General features: G+C 44.4%; 1 protein-coding gene across 1 annotated transcript in view; it reads left to right on the top strand.

Moving 5' to 3' along the window:
• Positions 1 to 21405, top strand: part of LOC144823889 (mucin-5B-like) — a 1747676-nt gene that overhangs the window by 78941 nt on the left and 1647330 nt on the right. The window contains exon 2 of the mRNA XM_078682783.1: positions 9153 to 9411. Within this exon, the coding sequence (XP_078538909.1) occupies positions 9153 to 9411 (259 nt within the window). The remainder of the gene's footprint in view (positions 1 to 9152; positions 9412 to 21405) is intronic.

The following is a 21405-nucleotide window of genomic DNA, read 5'->3' as shown; positions in this document are numbered from 1 at the left end:
AATCACAATCCTTGTTAGAGTGAACCACTAACGTTACTACTAAACCTGTGCTTAATCCTTTGGTAGCTTGGCAGAAAGCAGTCAGGCTTAACTTAGAGACTATATGTAAAGTATGTATGCAGTACTCATACAGGAATAATGGTAAAACACAACACAAGAAAATCTCTACACCAATTTAGAAACTTAGAGAATATTTTGATAAATAAAATGACACCAAAACAACACAAATTCAATAAATAGAACAGTAGATATGCTTTTCTAAAGTCTCACTGAAAAAAAGGTTGAATTAAATGCTGAGGCTGACCACAATGGGCCACCGGTCAGATACAAGGACCCGGTTTGTCTCAGTGGAAAGTTTATCTTCTGACTTGATGAGCCATCAGCTGAGCAAGTTCGATCCAAAGCACGGCTTGACAATGTTGGGCTTTGAAGTGTGGGGTCCTTGAGTGGTCGTCGACAAAGGAGGGAAAGCTACTATCAGGCAAAATCCTGAGTCTGTGCCCAGGACTCCCTTGACGTTGATTGGTTTCAGCTCAGTGTTAGTCTTTGTGAAGCACTCTACATTCAGACTTAGAAACCTTTCCTGAGAGTCAAATCTCCTTCAGTGGGGTAAACCAGCAAGATGAAGGTGACCAGTGATTTAAAGTTGACGACTGCAGCTTTGACAGTGATCACAAACTCTCTTGGTTCTCCATGTAGAAAGTTATCAAGAAGTTTCTAGGGCCTGATTCATGCTGTTTGGAAATAGGAGAGTACACAACACAAACCAAGGGTCAAGGACATGGGGGGCACCACTTTGGAGTTAGAACTCACTCCAGCAGAGACCAGCAGCAGGGTCAAGGGCAGGTCCTGTTGGAACTGGTCAGCTGAGCAGTTGTGTTGAGAGAGACTTCTGGAGACTTGTAGTTCAAACAGGAGGTCAGCCAACTAGAGTCACTTCTGTGCTTCTCGGTTCAAGACATTCTTCTGATTCCACACTTGTCCAGACAAGTTCTGAGGAGGGCACTGGGGATGTCAAATGTATGACTACTGCCAGCCTATGGGTTGGGAAAACTACTGGTCATTCCCCAAACAATGGGGTAAACGTGTGCAGGGGTAACTCTGCCTACTTTTTTTTTCTTTTTTTAGTCCGTCATAAAGCAATAGTTGGGAATAGGAGGTATAAGTTCCTGCGCTTCTGGGATATCTCCTGGGTAAACGCAACAGGTGCGTGGAGAATACTCGTATCCCTATTTCGTAGGTACTTTCAGGCCCTTTTTGTGTCCATTCCGCTTTAGTAGTGGTTCTGGGGTGAGCTAGTCACTTTTTCACCAAAAATAAATAAATCCATACTCACGTCCACCTGTACTCTCAGTACCTTGGATACGGTTTTACCTATCTCTCTCCAGAATTCTTCCAGGTGGGGGCATTGGCAAAACATGTGGAGATCTTCTTTTGCTTTGATCTTTGAGCTTAGACAGCTTTTTTTGGGATCCAGTAAGCTCTGTGTGCTGTGAAAATGTGTTTTTTTTTCTCAGGGGTGATGATTTTACTGTTTCCCAGCAAGTGTTCATTGAGGTTTGCCATTCCTCTGTTATATCGTGGTCCGGGAATACTTCTCCCCATATCTTTTTAGGGATATCATAGTACTCTTCTCCTTCCTTGATCAGCACCCAGTAACAACATGCCACTTCTCTTTTGATGTTTTTTTGTTTCTGGATTATGTCTTCTGCTGTTCCGTGGCCCTCTTTTAAATCTTTGAGGTTTTTAATCCAGCTGGTTAACTGATAGTACTTAAACCTTGAGATTTTTCGATTGGTTCTTTCAGTCAGCATTCCCCATTCTATTACGGAGTTTAGGATTATGAGCTCATCCCATTTTATCATATTGCTTTCTCTCAGGACACTTGATAGTTTGTCCTGTATGCATTCAGGTGTTCCCGGTGAGTCCCATATAGTACAGAATTTTGAGTGTTCTTCTCATCTGGTACCAGAGTTCATCCCCCGCCTTTAGTCTTTTCAGACTATTTTTTTTAAGTACTTGGGTTGTCCGTATTTGTACAGGAAATGATTACCTTCCTGCTGCAGTACCGCTTTTAGGTGGTCAGGGTACTGATCATAGAGGCCTAGTAGTTTTCTAACATTTTTTAATTGAAATGCTCTGCAGTAGTTGAGTATATCAGGGGCTGCTATTCCTCCGTGTGCCTTTTTCCTCCTTAATTTTTTCCAGGCTATTCTAGCCCCTTTTGCTACCCAGATGAAGCTGATTAGTTCTCCTTGTAATTTTTTTATTTGGTTAACGTTGAAATCCAATGGCATCGTACTGAATATATATGTAAAGGTGGTAATATTGCCATCCTAATTATATTGGACCTCCCAATAAATGATAATGGGAGACCTTCCCATACTTTCAGCAACTTTTTTACTTGCTTGTGTACTCTCCCAAAGGTATGATCCGTGATTTCCTCAAGGTTTGCTAAAATGTCTATGCCCAGATATTTCATTTTCCCTTTTATTCTAGGGTTGAGTATCCACTGCAATATTTCGGTTTTAGTTTGGTTTGCTAAGTAACCTGATACTACTCCGTATTGTTCAATTATCCTTTCTATTCTGGGTAGAGAGCTTTCCAAGTTGCTTGTAAATATCATCAGGTCGTCAGCAAAAAGCGCAACCTTTTTCTCCCATCCTTGATGTTCAAAAGGGGTGATTCCTACTTCTTTCCTTATTTTTTCTGCCAATGGTTCGATGTACAGATCGAATAATAAGGGTGACAAGGGACATCCTTGCCTTGTCCCTCTTTTTATTGTTATGGTGTCGGTGAATACTCCATGTATTAGTACCTTTGCTGTTGGATTTTTGTATATTTGTTTTATTGCTTCCTGGAATGTCCTACCTAAGTCAAACTTCGCTAGGGTGGCCATTAAAAAGGGCCAGCTTACCCTATTGAATGCCTTGGCAGCATCTAGGGTCAAGACAGACAGAGGTTTATCATAATGTGTTGCGATATCAACTGCTAGGACCAGCTCATGTGTTAATTCCTGTATGTGTAGTCCCTTAATGAAGCCTTTTTGTTCTATGTGAACCACTGAGCCTGCGATCTCCCCCAGCCTTTTGGATAGGATTTGGGTGTATACCTTGTAGTCTGTATTTAAGAGAGATATTGGCCTATAGAATTCGGTTCTTGTTGGATCTTTTCTGGGTTTAAGTATTAAGTTGATTGTTGCCTCATTCCAAGAACCTGGTAGGGCTTGTTCTGTTAAAAATATGTCATTAAACAGATCCGTCAATGGAGTTATTAATTCCTCGCTCAGATGGTTGTACAGCTCATTTGGGAGTGAATCCAGACCTGCAGCTTTACTTTTCTTTAAGTTCTTCAATACTCCTAAGACTTCTTTCTTGGTTATTTCTTTGTTAATCCTATCTGTCTATTCTTGTAAGAGTGTTGGAAGGGCTATGTTCTCCCACATATGTTTATTTTTTCTTCCGTGGGCGGATCTTCCTCTGTGTACGAATTGCCGAAAAATGCTGCAAATTATTTTCTAATTTCCTTCTCTTCTGTCGTGTAACTTTGGTCTCCCACCTGAATCTTTTCTATTCTATTCCTTGTTTCGTCAGTTTTTAGCTTCCACACCAGCAGCTTCCCACATCCTTCTCCTTATTCGTAGTGACCTATTTTGCTCGCATCCCATTTCTCTTTTAGAATCACTTCTAGGAAGTCCACCAGCTCCATCTTCTTCCTATCTCTCTCCTCTTTGAGCCTAAATTTCCCTTCAAGGCTAGCAGAACGACTAATCTCCATCTCTAAAGTTGCTATTCCTTTTTCTTGTTCTTTGATCTTGGATTTTTGGGTTTTGTTTTTGTGAGCTGCGAGGCTGATTATTCTACCCCTGATATAAGCTTTGTACGCGTCCCAGGCAATTTGCCTTGACGTTCCTTCTTTATTGATTTGAAGAACTCTCCAGTTTCTTTTGACAGATTTTCTAGGCAGCTAGTGTCTAGGAAGATTCCTCTATCTACTGTGAATCTGCATGTATGCATTTCTTTGCTGCACTTGAAGTGTAGCATCACAGCTGAGTGATCCGATAAGTGAGCTGGCAGAAGATCCACTATTTTTGTTGCTTCTAATAATCTCTTATCCACTAAAACGTAGTCTATCTGAGATGCATACCCCAACCTCTTGTTTTGCAGTGTATATTTGTTAATGCTACATCCTTTCTTCCTTCACATATCGTTCAAACCCAGACCTTTGAAGCAATGATTCACCCACTCCCTCATTTTGGTAGATTCGGACCATGTTTCGGAGGGAATCGATCTTTTTTTTGATCCGAGATTATATTAAAATCTCCTCCCATTATTATTGGAGCTTGTGCAGTTAAGAGTTGTGTGTATAGTTTTTGCAGGGGCTCCGGGTCGTCTAGGTTGGGGCTGTAGTATCCTACCACTGTGTATTTATCGCTGTGTATTTTCAGCTTTACCACTACCCATCTGCCCTTTTTGTCTACTTCTGACTCTGCGATCTGAGCTCACACTGATCTCTTAATCAAGACTGCGACTCCTTTTACAGTGCAATTCTGGTTGTACATACCCAATTGGCTATCTATTTCTGATTTTTAAGAATCTTTTCCCATTCGTCCCTGAGAAGATGGGTTTCTTGCAATATTATTATATCACAGTCCGGTAGTTTCAGGTACTCCAGAATTTTAACTCTCCTTTTTTTTAGCCTGCCTACTTTTACAGCACTTTCTGTGTGCTTTACTGTACACTATTGTACACTAAGACGGGCCCAGGGCCTAGGGATGTGGATACTACTATCTCCTATTCATCCCCCGCCCTCATGCTCCTTCGAGCTGCTGCTTGCCCCCTTTCGTTTGACACCTGGACGCGGATTACTTCACTCGGAATCACTGGTAACCTATCCCCCCACCTGGGTCCGCTCACTCCCCTCACTTCTCCCACTATCCCTGAGTCACAGATCCGCTTTCTTTATTTGAACACCCGTTCTTTAGTCAGGCATCAAACTGACATCTTCCACCTACTCATGACTGAAAGGCCTGATGTCCTTTTACTCTCTGAGACCTGGCTTACGGACGACTCCCTCCCGGACATATTGGCAGCGCTACCTCCTGACTACTGCCTGCTCAACACCAACCGCCATGGGGGTCGCCCTGGAGGGGGGGTTGCAGCGGTAATACGAAAGGATATTCAGGTTATCACTCCCACCTCTATGATTCTTCCTGATGTGGATAACCTGGTCTTCAGTCTTGGAACCGAGGTGGGCGCAGTTACCTTTATGGTACTCTACCGCCCCCCCCAGTCCATGCCTTCTTTCCCTGCACTGTTTATTGAACAGCTTGCTAGCATTGCTACTTCCTCTCCACGCATAGTTATCGCCGGGGATTTCAACTACTGGTTTCAGCATTGGGACGCTGGTCCCCATGCTTTGGAATTGTTCGAAGGTCTCTCGAGCCTAAATTTCAGCCAATTAGTCACCTCCCCCACTCATAGTGGTGGCCATATACTTGACCACATCTGGGTCCATGGGGTGAAGCCTTCCCACCCGCTCATCTCACCTTGCGTGTGGTCGGACCACCGCCTTATCGACACCACCATCTCTGTGGCTGGCCAGATTAGGATTCCTCCGCGGGAGGGTGGCATGGCTCGTAGGTGGAAGGCCGTTGATTCCTCCAAACTGTTAACTCACCTGTCTCATACACGCCCCCCTCCCCTGATACCCCCCGATATTAATGAGCTAGAGGGCCAAGTTTCTAGCTGGCTCATATCAGCCAGTGACATCTTCGCCCCACTAACTAAGTTCCCTCGCTCCCGCCATAACCACTCACATAAATGGTTCACTCCTCATCTAAAAACTCTACAGCTAGAACTCCGTCAATCTGAACGCAGATGGAGAAGAGACTACTGCATGGCAAGCAGAGATACCTATGTGACAGCTCGCAATAAGTATAAATCCGCTATCTCTGCAGCCAAGAAAGCCTATGTCTCCGAGCGCATCCTGTCAGCTCCTTGTAAGTCGAAGGAGATCTTTAGAGTTCTGGACGAATTCACGTCTGACTCCAGAACGCTCCTGTCCCAGGCCCCCACCCAGGAATCTTGCAACGCACTTAGTACCTTTTTTTTACAGAAGATTGTTTTGATTAAGGGCACTATCCCGGTCACCTCATTGGGTGTTGATCCTGCCACTTCCCCTCACAATGCCTCCTCTATTACTCAGCTCCCTCCATTAAACTCCATAACTCTAGCCAACCTGGCTGTCCGCATCAAGTCTGGCTCTCCTGACGACCACTGTCCACCTTCCATACTGCGTGACATCTGCCACTCCCTACCTGACTGCATTCTTCCTTTGCTCAACTCCTCTCTCCTGTCCGGGACGGTACCCAGCTCCTTCAAGGAGGCCGTCCTAGTGGCCCTGTTGAAGAAGCCTGGAGCCGACCCTGCCGTCCCCGCAAACTATCGCCCCATCTCTCTTCTACCCTTTCTCTCAAAAATCTTGGAAGCCCATGTCACCGCCTGCCTCTCAGGGTTCATCGAGAGTTCCACCTTTCTCGAGGCCAACCAGGCCGGCTTCCGTCCTTGTCATTCTACGGAGGCTGTGATCCTGGCTGTCCTGGACACCTTGAGAGACGGAGCTGACAAGGGTACCTCCCAGGCCCTGGTATTATTAGATCTGTCGGCCGCCTTCGACACGGTGGACCACAACATCCTTCTCCACCGTGTCGAACAGGCTGGCATCCAGGGCCTGGCGTTGGCATGGGTGAAATCTTTCCTTACGGGGAGATCCCAGTCTCTCAGCCTAGGTACATTCAGGGCCCCTAGGGAACATCTGCCTTGTGGGGTCCCCCAGGGCTCCTCTCTATCCCCTCTTCTTTTCAATCTTTAACTTCACCCTCTCCTTTTCTCTCTGAGGCAGTGGGACATCCGCGTTTTCAATTACGCGGACGACCTACAACTCATTTTCTCTCTAAACTCTCCCTCTGCTATTCCCACCTTCCAGGCAGTTATGTCCCATATCTTTCAGTGGATGTGTCAGAACCAGCTGAAACTGAACCCAGGAAAGACGGAGCTCCTCCTGCCGGGTAAGAGCGCCGTCTACTGGGGTCCACACTTCTGGCCGACAGAGCTTGGCTCCCCTCCCACCCCGGTAGCCTCGGTGAAAAGCCTCGGGGTCACTATTGACGCTGGGCTCTCTCTCGGGCCGCAGGTGGGGACGGTGGTCTCCTCCTGCATGTTCCAACTACGCAGGATTAGGAAGGTGGCCTACCTCCTCACTCCCGATGCCCTGCTACAAGTCATCATGGCCCTTGTTCTCTCCCGCCTGGATTTTTCTAATTCCATCTATCATGGTTTGCCCAAATGTTTCGTCAATAGGCTGCAAATCATTCAAAACCAGGCGGCGAGACTGGCCCTCGGGATTCCGAAGTGGCAGTCCGCCAAACCCCTCCTTGTCAAACTACACTGGCTCCCGGTCAGCCTAAGGGCCGCCTTTAAGGTTGGCTGTCTGATCTTTAAGTCTCTTTCTGGTCCCTGCCCCGCTTTTCTGAAATCTCTTATCCGACCCTACTGTCCATCACGTAATCTTAGATCACTTCACCTACACCTCTTGGTGGTCCCCTCCTTTAAACTCTGTAGATCTGGGGGTCGAAGATTCGCCTTCCTCGGCCCCAAACTCTGGAACTCTCTCCCTCTCCCAGTTAGGACCTCCGGTACTCTCATCCAATTCCGCAAATCACTAAAAACCTGGCTCTTCCCACAATCCTGTTAAATCCCCTCTGTTTCCTCAGCACCCTTTCAGCGCCATGATACCTCCGGTGACAGTGCGCTATACAAACTTCCCTTAACATAACATAACATAACACTATCCCACAGTACCCACCTTTCATGGATCTAACACGGCAGAAACTTTCTTCCTCTGGTCAGAGCTCTTGTACCCATCCAGAGGTGTGGCTATGATAATGGGACAACATTCCCTTGTAGTCACTCCAAGCCAGTCCTGGGGCAGCTCCCTGTCTGACTGGGTTTGGGGTCAAGTTATCCAAAAGGGATGCAGGCCTATTTGTGAGCTACATCTGACAGTGCCAGGTTAGGCATCATTTGAAGCTCAGAAAGGAGCTGGCTACAGTCCCCATGCCCACCTGCTCAAGAAGAAATACACCAGCCCACACCCCTGCCCTTTGTCCGCTGTCTATGAGCAAGCCACATCTCACCACAGGAGAGCCATCAGCAGTCAGGTGACGCAGGACACTGACAAAAAGGCCTTTTTTGGCTTAGCCAGGAAATTGGAAACTTTCTTAAAATGGTTCTTTCCAAAAGAGTGATATAAAATACGATTTGATCATTAGGTTGAATTTTAAATTACTATTAAATGAGTCCTTGAATCATGTTTTCTAGTTGTTTCCAAACTGAAATGAAGTATTGAAAGTTGAGCTAATTTAACCCAGTGTTTTCCTATGAGAGAGCCAGCCTTTGCACTGTGAAAAACGACATCAGAGGTTTGGCCATTGCATGACATGTTAAACATTAAATAGATGTCCTAATTTTTGAATAACAAGCACCCTGCCCAAAGGGCATTTCGGACCTACATTAGGGGTGACTTAGAAGTATAAGAAAGGAAGGTCTGGGCCTGGCAAAAAGGTTTATTTTGCTAGGTCGAAATGGTAGTTTAGAACTGCACACACAAGCTGCAATGTCTGAAATATGAGACCTATTTTACAGTGCTACTTTAGGCCACTAGTAGCATTTAATTTACAGGCCCAGGATATATGTGGTACCATATACTACGGACTTATAACTACATTAAATGTTCCAATTAAGGGCAGGGCAATTTCACGTGTTTGGAGAGAAGAGCACAGTCACTTTACCACTGGTTAGTTGGAGTAAAGTGTGCAGAGTCCTTTGGCCAGCAAAATTGGGTTCAGCAAATGAAGGGAAAATTCTGGGGGAATACCATGCAAAACATAGTAATTTCCAACAAAACCCAGTTGTACAGAGGCCAAGATCAAATATTTAGCTATTAGATCATTAACATCAACCCCACAGATAGACTATAGAGACAGTTAGCCAGCACCAACGTAATCCTTACACATTTGTGAATGTGACTGATCTCTCAAATGTTACTGGAACCAAAGTTTTCTTCATATTGTTCTTCTTTCTCTTTTACAGTCCAACTCACTTATGAGGTTCAGGGAGTCTGCAGCACATGGGGAATGAACAACTTCCGCACTTTTGATGGCAATATTTATAGTTTCCCTGGAACCTGCAACTACATCTTTGCTTCACACGTCTCAGTCACATACTCTGAGTTTGACATCCAGATCCGGAGAACAATTATAGACAGCGAAAATATATTTTCCTTTGAAGCAAGAATCGGTGGAGTAAATCTTGAAGGAAAGGAATCAGCGCTGACCCTCGATGGACAACAGTAAGTGAGCATCAAAGTTGCCAAGATCATCAGGGTAGTATACCTACTTATGCTACTTATATAATTTGAAACTGAACTAGGTAGTGTCTACTGTCACTCAAGGTGTTTATGGGCACCTAGAAGGCCTAACATTGGATGTCCACCAGACTACTATTTATTAATTATTAACATAGGTATTCAATACTTGACGAAACAGCCATTACTTCATCTTCCATCTCCGCAAAGTGGGCTGTAATCCCAAAAAATGCTGAAAACAGACATTTGTTTTCCATATCACGAATATATATATATATATATATATATATATATATATATGTATATATATATATATATATATATATATATATATATTGCAACACATTCAACTATAAAGTCGAAGAAATGGCAAGCACACTGGAATCCGATTTAAGTAATTTTAATGCAAACCCCCTTCACCCCATTTTTTTTTTCCGATTTAAGTAATTTTAATGCAAACCCCCCCTTCACCCCTGACAGACGCGTTTCGCTATTCCAGCTTCGTCAGTGTCAGTTTGTTTGTGTAAAGAGGCGCCATTTTAAACTTTTCGGCCATAGCTGAAATCATTGACATCGATGATGTTACAATTTGTCAACGTGGCGGCCATCTTTGAATGTATATCTGTCCTCTACTTACAGTGTGAAAAATTGCGCAAGAAATAAAGTGCATAGTGCTCATTTAAAAACATTGCAGCAACAAACAGTTCTTAATTCATGTACATACATTAAATGTTGATACCTTCCGAGATATATAATGGCAAACATGTGGTCCTGATATAACACTGTATTTTCTCAGTCTATTACCTTCTAGGGGTGTATCCCCCAATGAAAACCTCTTATAAACACCTAAGACCTCAATGTATTCGCCTATTCATCTCTGTTATTTTGTAGCCCTGTATGGGCAAGAATGTCTTGTTTTATTATTCGATATATAGTGATGTCGGATAAGGGGCATAAGTGAGTTAGCAGGGAGTTTTTTCTATTTTTCAGTTGTTGTTTTGACATTACAGTTAATAATACACATGATCCCATGTATATTTAAAGGTGGACCCACAATTCCTCATCATTGTTGAGGCCCCACGGTGTCATGGTCTTGAGATCAATGATATACCTTTATTCCAAGACCCTGAGTGCCTTCTCTCTGTCCCCCCTCACGTTCTAGACGGTTCACTTGGTCAATACAGTAGAAGCTTAAAAGGTCTCTATCGCTGTGATGGCATTCAGCGAAGTGTCGAGCAACCGGATATGTTTTATCTTTGTTAGCGATTGCTCGCATATGTTCAAGTATACTAAGCTTCGTGGGGTTAATGGTGCTCCCTATGCATCTTCTTTTACAAGGGCACTCTAGACAGTAGATGGTGAAATCAGAATTGCAATTTAACAGTTTCTTTATTTTTCTGTTGGGCCTTTCCTCACCTGTTCTGTCCGGATATTCTAAGATTTTTCTGCTTCCTTTACAGGCTTTACAGCTCAAACAGGGGAAAAACCCTTTTAGGTTAGACCGGTTAGTGGGCTGTGGCTCTGGGGAAAAATGGCTGCGCACAAGATGATCTGAAAGTGATTGACAGTGTTGATACGTTATTAATGGCTGCTTAGAAAGATGCCTCTTCAAGATGCTGTCAGTGGTCAGGATGTGCCAGTTTTTCTTAAAGGAGTGGACTAGGTCACCTGATTTGGTGTTGAATTTGGTGATCATTCTCACCTCCTCCTCCACCTTTGGCACTATTTTTGGCACCAGGAGATCCCTCCTGTTGACTATAGACGCTTTATTTGAGGCCTGTTGTAGTATGCTTTTGGAATATCCCCTATTTAGGAACCTATCATTAGCCTCATCTTTGGCTTGTTGGAAATCGGTTTCCAATGAGCAGTTTCTTTTTAGGCGTAACAATTCGCCGTAGGGGACATTTTTTATCAGACTCTTAGGGTGGTAACTCGCCGCGTGCAAGACGGCGTTACCCGCCGTTGGTTTCCTGTAGAGTCTTGTGTTGTACATTGGATTATCTCCTTGTAGCTGCTCAGCCTGTATGAATGTGATGTCAGTGTAGAATGTTGAATGTTGGATGACAGAGTGAATAGAATGTTAGTGTGCCTGGTGTGTATGTGGAATGACAGTTGAAGAGAATGGGCTGAGCAGTGACCATCCTGTTCCTGGTGGGGTTATCTTCTGTATATCTTATTACTATTCTACTTGAATAAAGGAACATCAAGAAACTACATGACTATCCATCATTTATATCCACGACATCTTGTTTGGAGAGTGTTGTCATTTATGTAGACCTCCAAATCCAAATAGCAGATACTAGTCGCACTTATTGTGCTGGTAAATTTCAGGTTCATGGTATTACTATTAAGCTTGGCGATGTAATCCTCAGCCGAGGTACGATCCCCCCGCCAAATAATAAAAAGGTCGTCTATGTACCTAGTCCACATTAAAATTTTATCAGTCCATGCCTCATTGCTCTCAGCCCAGGCTACGTGCTTCTCCCACCAGCCCACGAACAAGTTCGCGTAACTGGGGGAGAAGCACGAGCCCATAGATGTACCCCTGGTCTGTTTATACATTTGGTTTGAAAAAGGAAAATGTTATGATATAAACAAAAACGTATCATGCTATGTAACATATTGCTGTGTGGCCTGTATCTTTCTGTTTTTTTTTTATCTAAAAACCACTTGATCGCCATTAAGCCATTCTCATGGGCTATACAGGTATATAGATTCACCACATCCAATGTGATTAAAAGCATGTTTTCATCCCAGGCAATACTATCCATAATATGGAGAAAGTCTTGTGTATCTCTCACGTATGACAGTAAGTCCTTCACAATGGGGGCAAGGTAAGAGTCTATGAAGCGGGATGTATTCTCCATAAGACTCCCAATCGAAAACACGATTGGGCACCCTGGTGGTCTTTTGGCAGGTTTGTGGATCTTGGGGAGATGGTAAAAAGTGGGTAGAATAGGTGATTCACATTGTAGAAACAGGAACTCTTCACCATTGAGCATGCCATCCTCCTTCCATTTGCTCAGCATCCCTTGACATTCTGTTATGCTTTTTACATACTCTGTTCTCTGTATGGTGATATAGCACTCTTTATCTTTTAGTTGTCTAAGTGCTTCTTGTTCGTAATGTTCCCTATTAAAAATCACGATATTACCCCCCCTTATCTGAGGGCTTTATTTCAATAGTTTTATCCTCTTTCAGGGACCTTATCGCTTCCCACTCTCTCCTCGTAATATTGGACGATTTCATGTCCATTTTGTCCCTTGATATCCTTTCCAAGTCCGCAAATACCGCTTCATTAAAGACGTCTATTGCATCCTGAGGTGCAACAGGCAGTTTTTTTGATTTCTTTTTCATATTGCTTGGGTTCGTGTTTGTAGTATAGATACATCATCACCTTGTGTGTTGGCCGATCCACTTTCTAAGATCTCTTGAGTTGGAGTCAGTAATATGTTCGCCAAAGTATTAGGGTGTTCTTCTATAGATTCTTCTATCCCATTGTCAGTATGCGTTCCCACCGCCACCTTTTAAGGATAATGAAGAAAGATTTTTTTGAACTTACGTTTTCTGATGTATCTAAACAAATCAATTCTTGTATCCACCAGATTGAATTCGCTTGCAGGACAGAAACTCAGTCCTTTTCTAAGGACCCTTGACTCATCCTCTGTCAGTTCTCTTTTCGACAGGTTGATGACATTATTCTCTTCTGCTGTTACTGTTTTCTCCTGCGGTTTGAGGCACTTCGGGTCACCCTCATTGAGGCAATTGATTGCGTGCCTCCTCTTACCCCTCTTGCCCCGCCTTGTCTCCTTTTTGGCTTTGTTGTGAGGGGGTTGATTTCTTTGTTGTGGCCTCAGGCGCATTTCCGTTATGACTTGATATTCGTCGAAAAAAGGTGTTGCACTTGTATTTTCCTTTGTTGCAGGAGCTGTGGGCTGTTCACCCTCAGAGACTTCTGATTCCTCTGTGTCTGTGTTGTTTGTACTTACAGCTCCTTGTGCAAGTCGTTTTCTGGTGGCATCAAACTTACGGGCAAAAGTCAGTATTCTGCCAGACAAATAGTCCTGGTCATCCCTCTGGAATTTTGTTTGTTTGCGCTTTCGAATACCCAATTCATAGTCCTTAATTCTTTTGTTCATAGCGCTTCTCAGATCTTCGCTAGCCTTTGAGTCTTTTTCTTTTGAGATTAGATCCTCCACAACTGCGATTTCTTTTATCCATTTATCACGATCCATCCATGCATATTTACTTAGCAGGCGTGCCATCCCTTTTGAGGATTCAGCTGTATAATCTGCCCAGTCCTTTAATAGTGCAGGATCGGGATTTTCATAAGACGGAACCGTGAAAATTCGAAGACCTCTGGGTACCCTGTCACATTCTATGTACCGCTGTAAAGAGGTAGATTCCCACTATTTGCGGACCTCTCTCTCTAGTAGTTTTTCCAATTTTAGAAAGAGTGTTTTCAAATTGTTACACGCTGTCGATACTGTTGCGGTAGTATCCGCTCTCGGTGGTCGATCTGTGGCAAACCTAAACATTACATTTGCGGCAGACTCTCTCTCTCCCGTTATGTCCTCAGTGCCCGACATCACTGTTTGCTATAGTATGTACTTGTTAGTGATATTTATGCGGGGCGGTGACTTCTCACTTCGTTTAGGGGTTTGCACTTTTACTACGGTTCCTTCGGGACAGAGGCTGAGCACAGAATGTAAATCACAATGCGGAAATCAGTTCACTCACCGCGCTCGGTGCAGGCGTTTGGTCACCGTCAGCCGTCGTTTTCCTCACACTTGCCCTCGTAGAGTACGGTAAGCAGCTTGTTTCCTTGATTGATAATCTTCTCAGAGCACGTTATCCACAGTTTTAATGCACATATTGCTCAAAAATGCTCGGGGCTAACGGCCATATTGATTTGTAGCACCGGTTCCTTCACCGCCGTCCCTCCTCTAACTCCCGGGTGCTTCCAAGCCAGCGCTGGTGAGGCGCTTAGAAACTGCAAAACATTTAACTATAAAGTCGAAGAAATGGCAAGCACACTGGTATCCGATTTAAGTAATTTTAATGCAAACCCCCCTTCACCCCAAAAAAAATAAAAAAAAAATATATATATATATATACACATATATATATTACGCTCCATGGGGTTGTCCAAGTAGCGGGTAGCACCCGAGCCTGCGTGCGCCTTCCCCAAAGCGTTAGTTGGTATGGGCAGTTGCGTGTTTGAAATAGGCCCGACGCGTTTCGGAAATTTATTTTGCTCATCAGGGGCCAGCAGTAAAGTGCACAACGTCTACCATCTCCCTATATGAAAACACACATTGTGCTTGTGGGAGATGTACTCCATATATCCTGGATGGATGCACTTTCAAATTACTGCTCGTTCCAAAGGCTCTACCATGAGCCCCATACATCACTCCTGTCCTCATCCATCACACAGCTCCACATACGAGACTCCTTGGATAGCCAGTCTTGTGGCCCCCGTTTCTTCGGGGTGGTGCAACCCAGCGGCGGACCGCAGCTAATGTATTACGCTCCATGGGGTTGTCCAAGTAGCGGTTAGCACCCGAGCCTGCGCGCGCCTTCCCCAAAGCGTTAGTTGGTATGGGCAGTTGCCTGTTTAAAATAGGCCCGACGCGTTTCGGAAATTTATTTTCCTCATCAGGGGTCAGCAGTAAAGTGCACAACGTCTACCATCTCCCTATATGAAAACACACATTGTGCTTGTGGGAGATGTAGTCCATATATCCTGGATGGATGCACTTTCAAATTACTGCTTGTTCCAAAGGCTCTACCATGAGCCCCAAACATCACTTCTGTCCTCATCCATCACGCAGCTCCACATACGAGACTCCTTGGATAGCGAGTCTCGTGGCCCCCGTTTCTTCGGGGTGGTGCAACCCAGCGGCGGACCGCCGCTAATGTATTACGCTCCATGGGGTTGTCCAAGTAGCGGGTAGCACCCGAGCCTGCGTGCGCCTTCCCCAAAGCGTTAGTTGGTATGGGCAGTTGTGTGTTTGAAATAGGCCCGACGCGTTTCGGAAATTTATTTTCCTCATCAGGGGCCAGCAGTAAAGTGCACGACGTCTACCATCTCTCTATATGAAAACACACATTGTGCTTGTGGGAGATGTAGTCCATATATCCTGGATGGATGCACTTTCAAATTACTGCTCGTTCCAAAGGCTCTACCATGAGCCCCAAGCATCACTCCTGTCCTCATCCATCACGTAGCTCCTCATACGAGACTCCTTGGATAGCGAGTCTCGTGGCCCCCGTTTCTTCGGGGTGGTGCAACCCAGCGGCGGACCGCCGCTAATGTATTACGCTCCATGGGGTTGTCCAAGTAGCGGGTAGCACCCGAGCCTGCGTGCGCCTCCCCCAAAGCGTTAGTTGGTATGGGCAGTTGCGTGTTTGAAATAGGCCCGACGCGTTTCGGAAATTTATTTTCCTCATCAGGGGCCAGCAGTAAAGTGCACGACGTCTACCATCTCCCTATATGAAAACACACATTGTACTTGTGGGAGAAACGGGGGCCACGAGACTCACTATCTGAGGAGTCTCGTATGTGGAGCTGCGCGATGGATGAGGACAGGAGTGATGTTTGGGGCTCATGGTAGAGCCTTTGAAACGAGCAGTAATTTGAAAGTGCATCCATCCAGGATATATGGACTACATCTCCCACAAGCACAATGTGTGTTTTCATATAGGGAGATGGTAGACGTCGTGCACTTTACTGCTGGCCCCTGATGAGGAAAATAAATTTCCGAAACGCGTCGGGCCTATTTCAAACACGCAACTGCCCATACCAACTAACGCTTTGAGGAAAGGCGCACGCAGGCTCGGGTGCTACCCGCTACTTGGACAACCCCATGGAGCGTAATACATTAGCGGCGGTCCGCCGCTGGGTTGCACCACCCCGAAGAAATGGGGGCCACGAGACTCGCTATCTAAGATGTCTCGTATGTGGAGCTGCGCGATGGATGAGGACAGGAGTGATGTTTGGAGCTCATGGTAGAGACTTTGGAACGAGCAGTAATTTGAAAGTGCATCCATCCAGGATATATGGACTACATCTCCCACAAGCACAATATGTGTTTTCATATAGGGAGATGGTAGGCGTCGTGCACTTTACTGCTGGCCCCTGATGAGGAAAATAAATTTCCGAAACGCGTCGGGCCTATTTCAAACACGCACCTGCCCATACCAACTAACGCTTTGGGGAAGGCGCACGCAGGCTCGGGTGCTACCCGCTACTTGGACAACCCCATGGAGCGTGATACATTAGCGGCGGTCCGCCGCTGGGTTGCACCACCCCGAAGAAACGGGGCCACGGAACTCGCTATCTAAGGAGTCTCGTATGTGGAGCTGCGCGATGGATGAAGACAGGAGTGATGTTTGGGGCTCATGGTAGAGCCTTTGGAACGAGCAGTAATTTGAAAGGGCATCCATCCAGGATATATGGACTACATCTCCCACAAGCACAATATGTGTTTTCATATAGGGAGATGGTAGACGTCGTGCACTTTACTGCTGGCCCCTGAAGAGGAAAATAAATTTCCGAAACGCTTCGGGCCTATTTCAAACACGCAACTGCCCATACCAACTAACGCTTTGGGGAAGGCGCACGCAGGCTCAGGTGCTACCCGCTACTTGGACAACCCCATGGAGCGTAATATATATATATATATACATACTTTTGACCTGAACGTCTGAAATGTATTTATTTGTTTCTTACGACACCTTTTTCTGATGTTTATTGAATGTTTGTATTTATCCGGTGATATTTATGTGTGCAATTTAAGCTGCAAAACGCTTTGCAATAGTATCTTTTCACTTTTCATTAGTCACATGGTAGATGATGTCATGGTGAAGGGGTGCACACCCAACACTGCAAATGCATATAAAAAAAGCATTTGTCTATTTCACTGTTGCAGCGTGATCAAGGGCAAACTTGCCTGAAACGCGTAGCTGGTCTCTGTAAGGTTGAAATAAAAACAACTTATGCTGATTCTTGGTGGTCCATCTCCCTCGTTAGCTGGCGTGCGCGGCTGCGGCTTGAGACGCTGAGAAAGTCAAGGAGGAGCTACATTTATATATGTTAACGGATGTGGATTTGCTTCCGTAACGGACCCCTTCCCCCTGAAGCTGGTAGCCGCCCTCAAATCTTTGGATCTGGATCTCGTGTTGGGAATTTCGGTGGCTACCCCCTGGACTGCTGGTATTTGCTGAAGCCGAAGCACTAAGGCGGTTGAACTGCGACGTGGGGTCATATCGGCTGGCGCGGCACACGAAGCGGATCCCGCCATTGGTGTGCGGTGAGTGAAAGAAGCATTTTTCCCGGTGGGGAAGTTTTATGAACAGGGATATCTAGTAGGCGAGGGCACAACTTGTGTTTTGACCTGCTTTAACAACTATAATATAATACAGAGAAATCAACATGTCCGAGGAAATCGATAAACTGCGGGAAGAAGCAGCAGTCAATTTATTTGATGGCTTACCCAACACAACAAGCAATACCAAAACACCGTCTCATGACAAAGATCACACCGAGCAGACTAGGAGCTTAAAAAATTTATTTAAAGAATTGGAAAGATGTAAGAAAATGGAATGCACCAAATGGTGGGAACACAAATCTTTGAGCAAGTACGAGGAAGTAGGTCGAGTTCCGCGCGGTTTGCGCATTCTTTTGGCGGCAAGTTTTGATAAGCCTAATCCGGCCATGTTGCAAGAGTGGGGTGAAAGCAACTTGGCCGCGTCGATGAATTTAGTGTGCATTCTTATCAAGTACGCCGCAATAGATCGCAGCAAATTACGAGAAGAGATAAAATCTATAGAACTGGAATTACATTCGCGACCAGAGTCTGATGAAATAAAGAAACTATCCGAAACAATGAACGATCGTTTAAGAAAACATGAAGAACGAATTAAAATTCGCAAGGCCACTAAGTTCACTCGTGATGCGGATGATTACCGCGATGGTAAAATCTTCACTTTCTTGAGAAAATACAATACAGCAAAAAGACAAGCTTACAGTAAAAATATCATTAATATGAATGCAACAGCAATATAGAATGCAGGAATAAAACCTAGCAGTATAGTATCTAGCCTTGAAAGTGACGACAGTGTTGAACAAGTGAGCCTAGATACAGATTCAGTCACAAGTGACTCCAGCAACAACTCAACCACCATTTTTTCTCCCTCCGCCTCCCGTTCGGATTTAAACTTAGTAGGACTGGCGAAACTCAATCTACAGCAAGAGATGGATTTCATTGTAATAGAGAGGTTACAGACTTTGCGGCCGAGGCGGCAAAAAGAGCAAGCAGGCAAAGGCGGAACAAGCGGAGAAAAGAAAGGAGACGCAAGCAGCTACAACGGCAACAGCACTCAACCACAAAACAAAAAGAAGAAAATGTGGGGAAAACGCCATTAGTCGATAACACTATTGTAAATCTCTAAAGCGTTACCCTAAGCAAGGCAGAAGAACAGTTGTTATCTTTGGGACTTAATTATTGTCCTGTACAAAGTTTCAATTATACCATGACCAGGATCCACTTGTTTTGCTACATAAGAAAGCTGAAGCTGAAAAAAGACTTTGCTCTGAAATCTGCCAAAGACGCAACCACTTTGAGTGATTTTCCTGAGGAGGATACTAATGATAATATCAATTTATTAACTGCCTCTGATGCCCACACTTTCCTCGACATTATTGACTTACATAATTCTACTTATGACCCTGAGATTGACCCTGATGTGGCTACACAAGCTAGGTTGAAGAAAATTTCCATTTCTCAAAAAGGAGCAGGGCTCAGCCCGTTTAAAAGTAAGTCAAATATATTCCCCTAATGCCTAAGGATGTCATCGATGTGTTCCACGAATGTGTCACTAATGACATTAAAAAACTTTATTTAAGGACCAACAACAAAACTAAAAAGAAAATCACTCATATAAAAAGAGAATATGTGAAATTAATGAAAAAACTTGGGGAAAATCATGAAATAGTGATTAAAAAATCAGACAAGAGGGGTAATTTGGTTATTTGGCCTAAGCAGGACTACATCAAAGAGGCCAAACGCCAACTGTCCGAACCCCTTTGCTACAAGACATCAACACAAAAAGAGTACGTGGATGCTAAAGGTAAATTACAGAAAATGCTAGGTCAATGGAAAAGAGAAGGTCTCATTTCGCCTGAAGAATATAAGTTTATGCACATTGAATTCCCTGTTCTGCCAGCACTATATTTAATTCCGAAAATACATAAAGGTGTTGAACAGGTGCCTGGCAGGCCCATTGTTTCTGCTATTAGAAGTATGGGAGAGAAAGTGGGGGAGTATATAGACTTTTTTCTTCAAGACATAGTAAAAAATCTACCTAGTTTTGTGCGCGACACCAGTGATTTTTTTGTCCAAAATTGAACACATCCAATGGGATGAAGATATGTGGCTAATTTCACTGGATGTAGAAGCGCTATATACTAGCATTGATCATGTACAAGGCCTCTCTGCTGTCAAACATTACCTTTCCAAAAGACCCATGGCTTACTATGAGAACAACAAAGTCATCTTGTGTCTCATAGAATGGTGTTTGCACAATAATTACTTCTGCTTTGGGAAGGACATCTTCAAACAACTGAGAGGAGTAGCGATGGGGGCCTGTTTCTCCCCCAGCTATGCGTGCTTGCACGTAGGCTGGTGGGAGGAGCAGGTCCTCACCGCACTACATTGGAGCTGGATGAACAACCATATTAAATGCTATTTAAGATACATAGATGATATCTTTAAAGCATGGAAGGGCACTAAGGATGAGGCTTTATCATTTATCCAAAGCATCAATGACAACTCCATGAATCTTAATTTCACAGCTCATATTGGAAAACACACTATGCAGTTCTTGGACGTTGAAGTATATATTGCTAATTCTAAGATTAATACTACCTTGCACAGGAAACCTACAGCTGGGAATGCTACTCTCCATGCAGCTAGTATGCACCCCAAGCACACCATCGCGGGGATACCGTATGGAGAGATTTTTAGGCTAAAAAGGATATGCAGTTCTCCATCTGAGTATGAATCTTGCCTGAAAGATCTGTTGGCACGACTTAAGGTCAGAGGATACTCTGACGCCATCCTGAGCCAGGCTGTTGAGAAGTCTAAGTCTAGGTCTAGGCAGAGTCTCTTTCCAGAGGCTCTTTCTGATTCTGAAGTGGAAATCAGTACTGGACCGCAGGATGAGTGTCCACGTATGATTACTGCATTTAGTAGTGAGGACAGGAAACTTAAAGCCATACTAAAAAAGAATTGGCCTATTGTTCTACGTGATCATGTTCTGAACACTAGATTACCGGCCAAACCCTATCATCACCTTTAGACGAGCCAGGCGTATGGGCATGACTTTGGATAAAGCTGCCCCAGAACTCAAATCCAAAATTCCTTGGCAAAAACCATCTAGTGTTTTTTTCAAGTGTTCAAGCTGTCGTGCCTGTAAATTTGGCATCAACACTTCGCACTATTCCACTCCTTTTGCTGCGGATCCTAGGCCGATCAATGGAAATTATAATTGCAAAACTGATCACGCTGTTTATGTCCTAACGTGCACCTGTGGGTTAAGATATGTGGGTAGCACCAAGCTCCAGGTGCACGTCAGGATTTTACAGCACTTACGTGCAATTTTGCATGATGATCCGGCTTACCCGGTTGCCCGCCACTTCAAGAGAGTCCATAACAACGACCTATCTTGTCTCAAATATTTTGTGGTTGGTGCTATTCCCCATCTCAAAAGAGGTGGAGACCGGGAAATATTATTGAGACAGCTTGAAACCAAAATGATTCTTGAACTCGACAGCCGTTGGCCTAACGGATTGAATAACTTTGAGGAAATGTACCACTTTTTATAGAAGTGGAGAAACTTTCTGTTATTCTTTCCCTAAATCAGACTTGTGCACTACATTTTCTATTGACTCCCTCCTAGTTAGGTTTCCTATTT

Source organism: Lissotriton helveticus, chromosome 3_1 (assembly GCF_964261635.1).
Source record: "Lissotriton helveticus chromosome 3_1, aLisHel1.1, whole genome shotgun sequence".
NCBI lineage: Eukaryota > Metazoa > Chordata > Amphibia > Caudata > Salamandridae > Lissotriton > Lissotriton helveticus.
The sequence above is the reverse complement of the archived record's forward strand: the minus strand, read 5'-3'. Positions and strand labels throughout refer to the sequence as shown.